The sequence below is a fragment of the Lampetra planeri genome, chromosome 41 (assembly GCF_965212315.1).
Source record: "Lampetra planeri chromosome 41, kcLamPlan1.2.h2, whole genome shotgun sequence".
NCBI lineage: Eukaryota > Metazoa > Chordata > Hyperoartia > Petromyzontiformes > Petromyzontidae > Lampetra > Lampetra planeri.
Genome location: NC_136147.1, coordinates 7,553,670 through 7,568,097, shown reverse-complemented (window position 1 = coordinate 7,568,097; position 14,428 = coordinate 7,553,670). Strand labels below are relative to the sequence as shown.

General features: G+C 46.5%; 1 protein-coding gene across 1 annotated transcript in view; it reads left to right on the top strand.

The window, feature by feature from the left end:
- LOC144732152 (anthrax toxin receptor 1-like) overlaps positions 1 to 14,428 on the top strand; it is a 91,771-nt gene that overhangs the window by 62,820 nt on the left and 14,523 nt on the right. The window contains exons 15-17 of the mRNA XM_078613480.1: positions 8,425 to 8,520; positions 9,112 to 9,276; positions 11,647 to 11,727. Coding sequence (XP_078469606.1) covers positions 8,425 to 8,520; positions 9,112 to 9,276; positions 11,647 to 11,727 — 342 coding nt within the window. The remainder of the gene's footprint in view (positions 1 to 8,424; positions 8,521 to 9,111; positions 9,277 to 11,646; positions 11,728 to 14,428) is intronic.

The following is a 14,428-nucleotide window of genomic DNA, read 5'->3' as shown; positions in this document are numbered from 1 at the left end:
GATGGATTTTATAAACGGAAATGGTTTTGGCAGTGGTCCTTCTTCGTAGCAGAAGGGCCTTCGCCCGAAATGCCCCCCATTAAATATTGCTTTCCTCTCGAGGGCAGTGACATTGACGGACCGTAGAAAGGGGGATCGCCCAAACAGCTTGGTTTTTTGGAGAGGAGAATATCCCGAAAGGAGGAATTGAGCAGACCAATAGGAGAAGGGCAGGGCTGAGCAACGATGCCTCGCGTAACATCATAAATGTTCCTTCGAAAAATATTCTGAAGCAGAAGATGATTAGTGTTGGAAACGGCGACATTTGCCAAAATGATGTGTAAATGTAATCCATAATATGTATCGAGTTGAACTTTAACGTAAATCTTTATTAAGGGACTGTCTGTTGTCTTGGTGTGGTCTGGGACTGTTTTTGCTGTTGTTTACTGCCTTTCCCAAGCTTGGGAATTGATGATGCACTTTGAACCCGCAATATTTATTTATTTAAGGAGCTCCATGGTGGTGAGATGTCAACTACCTCTCCTGGTATACAGGAGGTCAGGGGTTCGATCCAGACCCTGGCGCTTGTATATTTGGAGTTTTCATGTTATCCCTGTGGTCGCGTGGATTTTTATTCGGGTCCTCCAGTCTTTCCCTCCACATTTAGAAACATGCGTTCAGACTATTGAGGTTATTTTGCTGATATAAATATCCAATTGATAAGCCACTTTGTTGAGCTTTCATTTGTGGCCAGGTCGCTTCAAAAAAGAGCTTTATAGCTCGTCGGATTCCTTCAGTATAAATACATATTCTTATTCTGTTTGATGAGCGCATGTAACGGTGTTGCAAGACATCCGAACAAGTTGGTATCAGGGAGGTTTTTGTTTTTTATAGCATCGCCACATCAGCACCGTACGCTACAGCAGCTCCGTGCGGGAAGGCCCTGAGGTCTGTCGCATTGAACAACTCGGTTGCAAAAGTGCCTCCGCTCCTGCTTAAATCCGTGTCAGTTAAGGGAGATTTACACTTAACGTGTTTTTTTAAAATGCAATTCGGCTGCTTGGGGGTAACCACAATGGCAACAGTGAAACAGAACTGCGCTGATTCACTGCATACGGGGTGGGGGCAGATGCCCAACGAACATTGCTTGGCTTCGCTTGGCCAGGCAGAGCACAGCAGTGCCATTGTGTCGCTTGGGCTTTAGCTCTTCTTCTGTTGCGCGGTGCTGCGAGTTACGTAAGCCGCAGGAAGCAGAGAGGGCCTTCACGAAATTAAGTTACGTTTGGCCGTTTGCCACCTTGGGTGGCGATTGGTATCGGCACTTTCGTACTTGATTCACCGGTGTCGCACAGTGCCCCTTGAGACCAGAAATAGACGAAAGCAATTGGTTGAGACGGGGATTCACTTTTAGCGCTGAATATTGCCTGGGTCGCTGATGGACCGGAGTAGGTGGCACGTGACTTAAGTAGCACACAGCCGAAGCGAGAACGGTATACTGGAGGTTGTGTGCCCTGTGCAGAAATATTTCACGGGTTACTGACCCCGGACAGACTCGGCTGAGAATTCATTCCTGAGTTGAGACTGTAGGAAATGTTATTCCACGTTATCGTGGTGGATCCAGGCCTGTGCCCATCCATCTCTCCATCCATCTCGCGTGACCGACCGACTTGACGAGATTGTTGAGGCACCGTGGTGGCGGCTCTGGTTTTGATCTCCCTCCACGTTGACTGGTCATCAACCTCACGGGATCGGTCGACTTGTGGTTTTAAGTCTGTCCAGCCTGCTTTATTCTGAACGGGCAAGTCTTTCTTGGGTCCCCTCTTAGTTGTGTAGTGATTAGCACGCACCGTTATAAACCCATTGGCCTGCGTTCAATTGCCTTGACCATGGCTAACCAACAGTGGTGTTTGATATGTATGGATGTTGAACTTTATTCGCACTGTACAAAGCCAACCAAGCTAGTCGAAGGTGCGAGGGAAGAACTACAAATGAAACACAAAAAGCAATTCTAAAGAAAATCGTTTTCATAAATCAGTCCTGGGCCTCTTCCCCCCACCCCCACTTTCACAAATCTGCATTGACCAGCATGGTGAAGTATGGTTAAATAACCCAATGATCGACACGGCAATTGGAGAAGCCTTCATCCACCAATGGATCGATGGAGGACTGTACATGACAATAAAGTTTTTTTGCAAAGCGTGGGAAGGTGCTTTGCTTGTTACCATGCGTGTGCGATAAAGCGATTTCCGAATGGAGCGGAGGCAATGTGAGGCTTCACTTGGAACTCGGCCCATTAGCCTCGTAGACGGTGTTTCTAGCCGCAGCTGGGTATCGGTTTCATCGAAGCCGCTGCCAAGTTGCTGACGGTCGCTTAAAGCTTTGCGACACTCATAAGCGGCCGTGCGTCCATCCACGCTCAGGTACGCGCTTCCGTTTTTGGGACTGGTGAATATTCCTAACGGATCATTCATTCATGCTGCTGCATTGGCATTGATGCACTGGCAGAATTAACAAAAGCAGCGAAGAGGTTTGTCAACACCGTGGCCTTAAAAGGAAAAAAATTGGTGAAGTTTTAGGCGATGGCCCTTCTTCACAACATATAAATAGAGGCCCTAAGAGATGGTGGATAATAAGAGCTAGAAATTGCACTTTACGCCATGGGGCTTGCTAAGAATTGCGTTTTCTAAAATGTTTCTTGTTGACCAGTTGAATTTTATGGCGGGACCCTGGGTCTCGAATAAACGGAAGTCAAAATCGTTGTTAATTAACTACTTTATTCTTGGCGACTCCGTCCCACCGCGCACATAAACGCCGCGACCCACCTGGCGCAGGTCATTCTGTTGTCGTGTCGTGTCCAAGCGCAGCAGCGAGGACGAATGCGCAGAAGAAACAAAACTTTTAAACTTTGATTAGCGCATCGTGCAGAACTCGTCGAGAGGAATAGATTGCCGTGTCGTTCGCCTTTAACAGACAAATTACATCGCAATGCAGTTTATGTGAGAGCCCGGGGTTTATGGCACCCCGGGGTCCCGCCACAAGGTTCAGTTGTTGAATTGGCATATGAATAGTTACCTCATAGTAGCTCTATCAGGTAGCAAAAAACCCCTACTATATAATAAAAAAAGTATCGCTAAAAATCTCATTGATATTAAAGGTCAAAATATAAAATGTTGTTTGGCACATTGCATTGTGGGAAGATTTATTCTCGTGAAAACAAGGCATAATCCACCTCGCAATGCATTCCTGGGCTCAAATTGCCATTTCAATAAAATGAATATAACTTTCGATTTAAAGCTTTCGTAACTGCAGGGATTCATCTTCTTGGTTCTTTCAGTAAAGTCACGTAGAAGGGAAGTAATAAAATAATAAAAATAAAACATGATAAAATAATTCTCACGACGTTTCGGTCACAACGCAAGCAGCCGTCCTCAGGTGAAGAAACAGGTCCATCGAGAAGTCATTCAGACTCTGTCTATTTTATTACGTTTTATTTTTATTATTTTATTATTTCCCTTCTACGTGACTTTACCGAAAGAACCAAGAAGATGAATATAACTGCGCTACTTTCCTCAGGCAGAGATATCTGGAGTGTGGTGAAGTATGGTCGAACAATCCGCACAACCACCATGCCCCAAAATGGTTTGGGAAGCCCTTGATACAGAAATGAATCGACAGAGGGTTATACATCATTATTGTATTCTTTTCAAAAACAAATATGTTACCTAACACCAGAAGCAATAATAATATTAATAATAAATGGTGGCAAGATGTTAACTACCTCGCCTAGTTTACAGGAGGTTTTGGGTTCGATCCCGATGCTGACACCTTTATTTTTGGAGTTTGCATGTCTCTCTCCCCATGGTTGTGTGGGTTCTTCCCCGGGTTCTCCGTTGTTTCCCTACAAATTTAGAATCAACATGCGTTCAGAATATTTGGCTGCTAAAAATGTCCAATTGATAAGCCACTTCGTTGAGATTTCATTTGTGGCCAGGTCGCTTCTAAAAAAGAGCTACATAGCTCAGTGGGCCCTACCTGGTTAAAATAAAAAAAAAAATTGTTGAGTTTTTAATCTTGATTCGAAGCTTTCGTGACTGCAGGAATCCATACTCTTTGGTTCTTTCGGTAAAGTCACGTAGGTAGAAAATAAAATAGATCACGACGTTTCGGGCGCAACACAAGCGTCTGTCATCAGGTGGGAAAGCAACCACCTGATGACAGATGCTTGTGTTGCACCCGAAATGTCGTGATTTATTTGATTTCATACCTCCGTGACTTTACGGAAAGAACCAAACAGTATGTTGAGTTTTTGTTTGATCTGCCCAGATGGCACAGCGAGATGGGGGGGGGGGGTACGTTGCTTACAATCAGAAGGTTACGAATCCAATCCCTGTCCGGGGGTCGGCTCGGCCCATCGTACCTGCAGGGTTGTTTAAAATGAGCATTGCTTTATTGGGACGTCGTGACGACACGTGTTTGATGTAAAGACTCGCCCCCTACCACAGGAATGTGGAATATCAACTGCTGGGTCAGGGCTGTGAACAGAGCACCCACCCCCACGTTCAATTGAGAAAAAAACAGCTGGGGTTTTTTGTTGTTAAGTGAATTGATGCATCCGAGGAAACGACTGCCTGGGAGATGGAGTGATGAAATCGGATTGTTGCATCGCGTTGGTGAGCTGTGATGTGGTTGTTAGCGCCCAAAACCGGCCACCCGAGTTCGATTCCCGCTCACGACCGACAACGGTGGCAGATATCTGAACCGGTACCGGGCCTCTCCTAGGTCAACTCAGCCTCAAATGAGTATTTGGTGTGTAAACATCAAAATTGGGTGAGGCAAAGGTCCGTGGTGTGGAGCACCCACCACCATGTGTGCAGTGCCGGCCTTTATAGGTGCTCGCTAACAGCAGTTGCTCCAAGGGTCTGTTAAAGGCTATATGGGGGATCTTTGTCTTTGTTACATCGTAGTATCGTCAGAAGTGATGGCAGCTTCGGAAGGCTTTCATCCAGCAGTGGATTGACCATGGTCTTGATGATTAATGAATCATGAATTCAGTTATAACTCTGTTTATTTCAAACTTAGCATTTTCTCCTTTGTAACAAATGCACATTCTCTTTAAGCAGCTAAAACATGCTAAGTTTAGAACTTTAGATTCCTTCTAGATAATGAAGGGCACTATTGGTGTCATTAATAAGTATATATAATTCATGCACCGGATTGTGAGTCTTCCCACGGGCTCGAAATTAAATCAATAATGTTATTGGCTTCTGTTAAAATATTTGTGCATTTTATTTTAAGTTAAGCAGCAATTTGTATGCAGAGTATTTGTCTATTTTCAGATGTTTTATTGAAAATGAAAACATAAAAAGGGAAATTTGTTTTCCATGAAATGCCAAGACACTCCTGTAGAAGAGAACAATCGTGACACGAGGAGCATTCGCTGGATAAATAATAATAATGATAAAGATTAAAATAGATCGGATTCCTCCTACAGTGGGACGCGCTACCGTGGTGTGATGATTAGCACGCTGGACTTGCAATCCTGAGGTCACCGCAGCAGTCGAAGGGATTTCCAGATTATGAGGACAGCAGAAGGGGAATGAGCCGACCTCCCACTGTGCAATGGTTGTCCTTCGACAGAAGGCCTTGGTAGCTGGAGTTGGAGGGTGTGTAGAGGGGAGTAGAGTGAGATGAGGGGGGAGAGGTAGGAGAGTACATGGAGGGGAGCAGAGTGAGATGAGGGGGGAGAGGTAGGGGAGTGTGTGGAAGGGCGTAGAGTGAGATGAGAGAGGAGACGTACTATTGTGCACTACATTTCACTATCTCGCACACAGATGTTCGTTCAACTTAACATTACATTCTGGTATTACGCTATACTCCTCACTGCAAATGCCTCGATAAATGTTTAATATAGTACACAACAATCACATGAACTCACAGCTAAGCACATTCGAATTCGATGCACTGCACGTTTGGCCGCATTTATCCAAAGTTGTAATTATTGCATTTGGTATTACATTCATGCACACGCGTGTGTGTGTGTGTGGCTCAGATTCACAGCACGCATGTGTGATTAAATGCACATTGGCTCTTCAGACAAACCTTTTAAATTAAAATCCTTGTTTCCTAATCCGTGATAAGTAGTTCAGCCATTTTAACTGAAGTATCCGTTTTCGAGCTGTACGTAGTGCTTCTCGGCGCTTCCCCCGTCACCCCCCACTCATGTCCTCTTCTTCCCGTCCCCCCCCCCAATGTGTGCAGATTCTACTGACTCAATTGTGTGTAGGGGTCGACAATTTTTGTAAACCTGTTGGATCAACTTTGAACTCCCACATCTGGGGGGAGGGGGTGGAGTCCACTTTCTAGAACTTTTTGATTCGGGCCTTCTGAAAGGCTCTTATAATTTAGTTGATGGACAAATAGACAAACGGAATGCCAGGATTTTATAATAGTAGTCCAGCTGGGATGTGCAGTTGGTGTATTTCGCAGCCCATATTTGGAAGTGTAACTAAATCAATTAAATAACTCGCCACCTTCATGAGTGACACTGCCTTCTAACAAAATACAGGAAATTTGGCCTACTCTTCCACACTGGCCTGGTGTCTTGGAAGAGGTGGCACTAACCCAAACTTTATCCAACCACACACGAGCCTGCCGATCGTCTTATCTGCGGCTGAACCATGTATACTTGCTGCTGAGTGGACCGAGGCGATGGGGGGGGGGGGGATTAATTGAATAAACTCTGTCCATCGTTTCAAATGGCACGCCACGGGATGGGGTCGACCAGGCAACCTCTGCATTTCCGGTTGCAGTGCGCGAACCGTTACGCCCAGGGCATCATCTCTCTTTATTTGTTAAGTGCAATTTTTTGCGTAAAAATGAAACATTTTCAGCCGGGGCGCTGAGAGAAAAGTAGCAGCAGCAGCAAGCCAGAAGCCTTGGCACATATTTTCCAGCTGACCATCTGCCGCGACCACAAGGCATGTCATTGCAACTTCTCGACAGCATACAGTACGGAATATTTAATTGCGCTGCCAATAAAAATAAGGTACCTTAATTTTTTTTTGCACTAAGGCTCGAATTTGTCCCGGAGTTTTTCGCGCACAGCTGCAAGCGGTGGCGGAAAGGGGAGACCGCAGCCAGAAAAAAAAAGATCGTAAGCACTACGGTTGAGAGTTTGAAATGTTACGTTTTCATAACTTAAGGCAGTGCACCTAGAGCATATATTAATATGAGCGTTATACGTTTTAGCTTAATTTGACGTGTGGTTTTGTCTGCTTGGGGAGTGGTCGTGTATTTATGTGTGTTAAACTTTTGCGCTGTACATAGCCAACTGTGCTAATCATAGGTGCGGCAGAAGGACAGCAAACTGAACACAAAAATCAAGAAGAAACATGCGTTTAAGAGTACTTGAGTACTTGGCTGCTACAGTTGTCCACGTGATGGGCCACTTCGTAGAGCTATCATTTGTGATAGCCAGGTCACTTCTGAAAAGGAGCTATATAGCTCAGTGGGCCTTACCTGGAAAAAATACATATTGTTCATAGTCTAATGCGGATTAGTTCTTTGGTCAAATGACCTCATGGCCCACACAGTGGAGTGCCATAAGGGCCGTACATGTATAATATGGGGTGAAAGTTGAATCGAGGTTGGTGTACTTTGCTATGATCCCAGAGACTAAGGTTAACTTCCTTTTTAAGTGGTTATTTGCGTAATAAAAACAACTACCGTACAATGGCAAACAGCATCGCATAAACTATAAGCACAATTACAATTATTGACAAACTGTTAATACTAACGGGGACAAGTGCAGTCATCGTTACATTCCTGACCTTGATGCTCAGTACAAGTCGCGATTGATATCGTTTCCTGAATTGGGCCTTCTTTAGGTCACCTCAGCCTGAACTGATTTTCCGGTGCTAATTTGAACATTTAATCGGAGAGGTGAATGTGGCTGGGCAGCCATGCTGCTGGCCATCACTGCTGCATTGTGTGATGTGACATCGGTGCTCTCGAATAGCACCTGTGAGTCGAGTGGTGGTGCACTGGTTAGCGCGCTATGCTTTAAACCCCGACAACCTGGGTTGGATTACCATCAGCAGCAAATGTCAATGGCGAGTGATATCTCAAGTGATCCTACCCCCCCCTCTCCCCGCCCACACCTTCACCAACCCACGCTCCACGGTGAAGTATGTTCAAACAAGCCTCACGGTTGACATGGCATGGAGAGGACTTGATCCAGCAGTAGATTAACAATGGGCGTCGCGTAACAATTTGTAAGGCTAAACAGAGCACCTCAGTCCTTACAGCGTACAGTTTTGCCACTTAACATTTGAGCGCCGTGCACACCTCGTTGGCGTCCTTAAGAAATATTACGTTGACTCGTTAGAAATTGCTCAGTCTTCCGTCATTCACATGTTGGCGATGTCCGTACGTGTGCGTGCTCAGGACTCGTCAGATGATGAGATGCCCAAGAAGAAATGGCCAACGGTGGACGCGTCTTATTACGGAGGCCGTGGAGTTGGAGGCATTAAGAGAATGGAGGTGACAGAAGCCCTGAGGCAGTGTTGTTCATCGCAAGGCCCAGACGATGCACAAATGTGATAACACCCCTTGCAGGTTTTTTGACGGCCCTCACACTGACAATGTCTTATCGGTGAAAGTGCCCCCTCCCCTTGGAAAATGAGTGAAGAACGCTGCCCTGAGGCCTGGCCCTGAGGCCTGGCGCTGACTCTTGGCCTACTTCACAGCTGTTTGACGACACCCTCGATCGTGTTGCTCTTTTTTTCAAAGGAATTTCCACTTCAGGTGGAGCTCTTGAGTCTGCATCTCTGAGATATATTGGGTTCAAATCCAGCAGCCGTGATTAAACTAAGTTCTCGAGTAGAGCCTGATCACAATACGATTTCACAAAATATGTCACTGCTAGGCGTGGCCTGCTGTGCACGTGAGGCTTGGGGGTCCTATCTCTGATCATCATTGCCTTCACTTATAATAAAAAAAAGCATCTGTCTCTGTAGAAATTAGAGCAACACGTAGCAGCGGAGTGCAAAATTACACGTGCTCACACCGGCTACAGCAGCACCTAAGCGAACCAATCACACGGGGCGCGCTCTCTCGTCTGTGCGTGCGTAGGTGCGCTGGGGGGATAAGGGCTCCACCGAGGAGGGCGCCAAGCTGGAGAAACCCAAGAACGCCGTCATCAAGCTCCCCGAGGAGGAGTTCGAGCCGCTCCGAACGGGCCCCAGCAAACCCAAGCACCAACGGCAGCCGCCACGCAAGTGGTACACGCCCATCAAGGTGGGGGACGCTCGCGCGACGCTTCGCCTACCCGCTCGCAAGCACGCGTGCTCGCTCTGCCGCCGGACGTACGCCTCGCCCTACGCCGCCCGGGTCGTGGCGGTTGTTTTGACCATACTTCACCACGCTTCGTCAGTGTGGGGGTTGTAATGGGGGGGGGGGGGGGTGGCCACCCCCACCCCCCCTTCCCCCATCTGAATAGTGTGCCCTCTACTGTGAATAGTCTACACTTTGCTGAAAGGGTTCAGGGGCCGGGGGTGGTCACCGCCCCCCTCCCCCCGAACTCTTTCAAGATATTGCTCGCTCACTGATGTTAGCTATGGCCCTGGCCCTGGGAATCAACCTCCGGTCATTTGGTGAGGGACTTTACGATCGATGCGGGTCGGGGACGGGGAGTCGAGGAGACGGTGCCTGGCTGAGTTGTCACCCTCGACACTGATGTCAGCCGTGGACAGAAACGGAACGCAGGTCACCGGGGTCGTAGCGCAGTGCCGCTATTCACGGCTCCACCCCACTGATGACTTGACTTCTTTGTCAAGCGTTATTTTAAAATATAGATTGAAAACGTATTTCTTTAGAATTGCTTTTTGTGTTTAATTTGTTGTCCTTCCCCCACACCTCCGATTAGCACGGTTGGCTACGTTCGGTGTGAAAGAAGTTCAACATGTATACATAACACATGTCCTTTAACGTAAAACACGCATCAAGACCGATGGTGAAGAAGAGACCCACTGATTTTCACACATCGTGGGTGAAGAGACCCACTGATTTTCACACATTGTGAGGAGGCTGCGATGTCCGAGAGGATATCCAGTGTGTTTTATATATGTACACGAGTAGGAATCTGGCCGGGAATAACAACTCTGGTAGCTGTGTTCATGGTACCGCACGAACCACAGGTGCTACCACTCCCCACTACAGACACCAAGACAAAACTCCCCGTGTAGCCTCTCATCAGATTGTTGGGGCAATTGTTGTGAGTGAGCAACTGTGAAGGCCCGTGTCACTGTGGTAAACACGACTCCCTAATGCCGAGGTTTACATTCCACACCACACCACATACTTGTTTAAGGCCGAGTCGACCTGCAGACACCAAAGACAAAGATCGCCATCGCAGCTTTTAACAGACTTTTGCCGCAAGGGATATTCGTGAGCATCTAATGAAGGCTGACATCGTGCACGAGGGGGAAATGTGGACAACGGAACGCTCGGCAGCCTTTGTCTCCGTAGGGCTGACGTCGTTTACTCAGCGCATCAGTTACTCATTACAGGTTGAGCCTACTTGCAAGCACGGGCGGTACGCAGACATGTACATTGTTGTCATTATAATGCAACTTTATTATCACGTGGGGCAGACCAATGCCAGAGTAGTCTGCTTTTTAAAATCTGTGAGCCTGAGTTTGATACAACACATTCCTGCGGAGGGAGCTGGTAGGAACGTTGGGTTGCTCGGTCAATGGCCAGGGTCAACGGCGGCGTGGTGTATTCCGCAAATATGCCCGACTGTGAGGGCGGGCACAAGCCGGCGTGAGTAGGTTAAACGTTGAGTTTTATAAGGGCACCAGGGGGTGACCAGCCCCACCCCTTCCACCCCCCACCCAGCCCCACCCTCCCCACCCTCCCCACCCAGCCCCTCCCCACCCAGCCCCTCCCCACCCTCCCCTCCCCTCCCAGCCCCTCCCTCTCCACCCAGCTCCTCCCTGCACGACGGACACAATAATCCCCTGTGGGCTGGTGTAACCAGGAGGTTCATACCAGTATTATGTATTTATGTTTAGAGATTTGCTTTCCTTTCCTATACTTTGCACTCTGATCGTTTTTTTGTATTGTTTGGTGGTTTTAACGTTTTTACCCACCCCTACTGAACATCTATGAAAAAAAGCTTCGATAGCTCATCGGATTTCTCCAGCAGTAATAAAGATTCTGATTCTGATTCCCGACGACGGCTTACGGCCGTGGCGAATGATTATCCGAGCTAGTCCTGGGGCCCTCTCTCCACCACCCTGCGTTGGCCAGCACAGTGAAGTGCCGGTGAAATAATCAAACGGTACTCATGACTGGCACTTCACGGGGCGGACCTTCATCCAGAGTATTTATGTATACTGGAGGAATCCGATGAGCTATCAAGCTCTTTTTTCACAGATGTCCACTCGGGGCAGGTAAGAACGTTGAAACGTTACAACGTTAGAACAACGAGCGACACAAAAACAGTCGTGGATTGACTAAACCGTAACTACGTATTGTTTTTAACACAACACGATGCACGTATAGATGTGGCCAGATACACTGCCGCGGTTGGGTTTGGATGCTGGTTTAACGGAGTTGCTGCTGGCGGTGTGGTGTTCTTGATGTCGTCCTCTTGTTTCCCAGGGGAAGCTCGATGCCATCTGGGTGCTTTTACGGCGCGGCTACGATCGGGTGTCTCTCATGAGACCGCAACAGGGAGACAAGGTACGCACACCGCCCTTTGTTTAACCCGCCCCCCCCCCCCCCTGGTGCGAGAATCTGTGAGCCTTGCGATCGCATTTGTAGCACAGGGGAGACCCGCATGTGAACGGCGAGTTGTCGAACGTTCCGACGGGGCCCGATTCGTGATTCGTATTTGGGGGTTCTTTTGCTGTGGTTGTCCCACCTGATGACGGACGCTTGTGTTGCGCCCGAAACGTCGTGATTTGTTTTATTTTATTTCTAACTACGTGACTTTACCAAAAGAACCAAAGAGTATGACTTGGTTTATGAGCAAAACCGTAGCGAATGTTTGCAAAGCGAGAAAAATGTATGACCTTTCGCTGGAGATTAGGACCAGCATCATTGGGTATTTAACAAAAGCTCGGCTCTGGTGGGAGCTGGGAATATTTGCCCACGTGACAAGTTGCTTTGATTGGCTTTGTCGTCGGGTGGTGGAGGGTTTTTCTAGAAAAGAAATACATTTTCCCCACACCACGATCTAACCCAAAATAAAACAATTAAAATATCGGTTGTGAAAGCCTTCATATAAAATTAACCGGTCCGATTCATGGAGAGGTTGTGTTTTTCAACTATTTTTCAGGAATTCTGGTATTCGCTGGACATTTCTCAATTGCACCAAAAAAATATTCTTACACATTATTCTATGCGTGTATCGTGATCGATATGAATCAACGCAAAGATGCTTCATTCCAGCTCTGGCTTTAGCAAATCCCTCACTCGTCCCTTCTAATCTCACTCTGAAGGAAACTATTTCAAAATGCTTGACACTCAAAATATCGAAAAAAATATTTATTTTGCAGCAGAAATTATTATTTGTTGCGTTTGATCAATGAGGCACGGGGGAGCACTGTTATAGAGTTCTGCGCACAGCATTACAAACCTGGCGACCTCAGTTCGATCCCTCCCTCTGCCCCCTCCCACCACCGTTCACCATCCCACACCGACCAGCGTGGTGAAGTATGGTCAAAGAACCCTCACAACTGACGTGGCTTCAGGAGACCTTCACGCAGCAGTGGATTGAGAACAACAAAAGGGCTGTAAACATTTTTTTTATTATGATATATCTTAGATGGCAAACAATATGTATAGTCCATAATAGAGGTTTTTCGGGTTAGATCACGTAAATTTATAAATGTGTCGTTAAAACCCACCGCCACCCGACACAGCCAACTAGTAAGGGTTGTCAAGTCAACAGAACATGCCATTTCGTCACTAGTACAGCACTAGTGTATAGTGTAGTGTATAGTGTAGTGTATAGTGTAGTGGTATAGTAGTGTATAGTGTAGTATACTAGTACAGCACACCGGTGTGTTGGAGAGGCAAGCCACAACATTTACAATCTGAGTACGACGTTACAATCTGAGTACGACGTGTTGTCGGTAAGCATTTTAGCGGCAATGGCAGGTCAGGTGAGCATGTGAAAGGCTCGGTTGTTGGTGTGTACAGGGGTTTTCTAGGAAAGCCACGGCAGTTTGTTCTTTCCTGGTGTTTCTCATTTCCTGACATCCTGTGTGTTCAATGGAGCTGCAGCGAGAAGGGGGGGGGGAACAACCCAGAGAGAGGAATTCTGGCCATGTGTCTGCAAATGGCTGTGTTGCATTTAAATGGTTGGCTGTTCTGCAATATGGCCATTTTTAAAGGCACTGAGAAGGGTCTTATGTTTTTATGATATTTCTTTAAAGCTGAACTTTTACGTCTCAAATTCTTTAACTCGTTATATTTTGTACATTGGGGTGGAAAGGTGGTAAAGTGGTTAGAATGCTTTAACACGTAGGCTTTCACGACCAATATCGTCCATAATTAACAAAAAAATGGGTTAAATCGCATAAATATCTAACCCAATAAAACCTATATAATGGATGGTTAGTACACTGTGCTAATACCCATTAGGCCTGAGTTTGATTCCCGGCCATAGCTGACATCATTGGCAAGTGATTTCTGAACCCCTACGCCTTCACCAATCTGCACTGACCAGTGTGGTGAAGTACGGTGAAACACCCCCATGACCAACACCGTGTGGGGGAAGTTGTCCTTCATTCAGAGTTATCTTAATTGTTATTGCTGTTAAGCTAAATTGAATTGATTTGCATGATTTTAGACATAATGCACACGTTATCAGTATTATGTAGAATTATTTACAACGGAAAGGGAATACCCTATACGAGCTTTTCGATTGTTTTATATTTGGTGTATAAATTCACATTATAATGTATTATCTATATAATTTATTAAATATATATTGTATGAGGTATAGTAACTAGATTTGTGCATTATTTTAATGTTAGTTTCTGTGTCGGTGATATACATTTTGCGATGGCGCCACGGTTATTTTATATTATTACGACAGCAACATCTTGAAACGAACCATACATTTCACATTCGCACAGCCTTTGGGTACAATAACAATCACGGTATCCGGCCGGAGCATGGGACACTCACCAGAATCTCTCGGAGCCCTGTGGGATTTTTTATTCCTTCAATTGTACAATTATTCGGATACACATTTGCGTGATCCGACGAAACATTTGCTCACCGTCGTATCTTTTGCTGCTCACGAAACGCTCGTGTGACCGCAAGCGACGCATTCACGACAACAACAACAATAATAATAAAAAAATGAAAATGCAAACTAGTTAGCGGGTTGCAGAGTGGTGCGCCGTGACAGGTTCATGCCTCGCGGTGT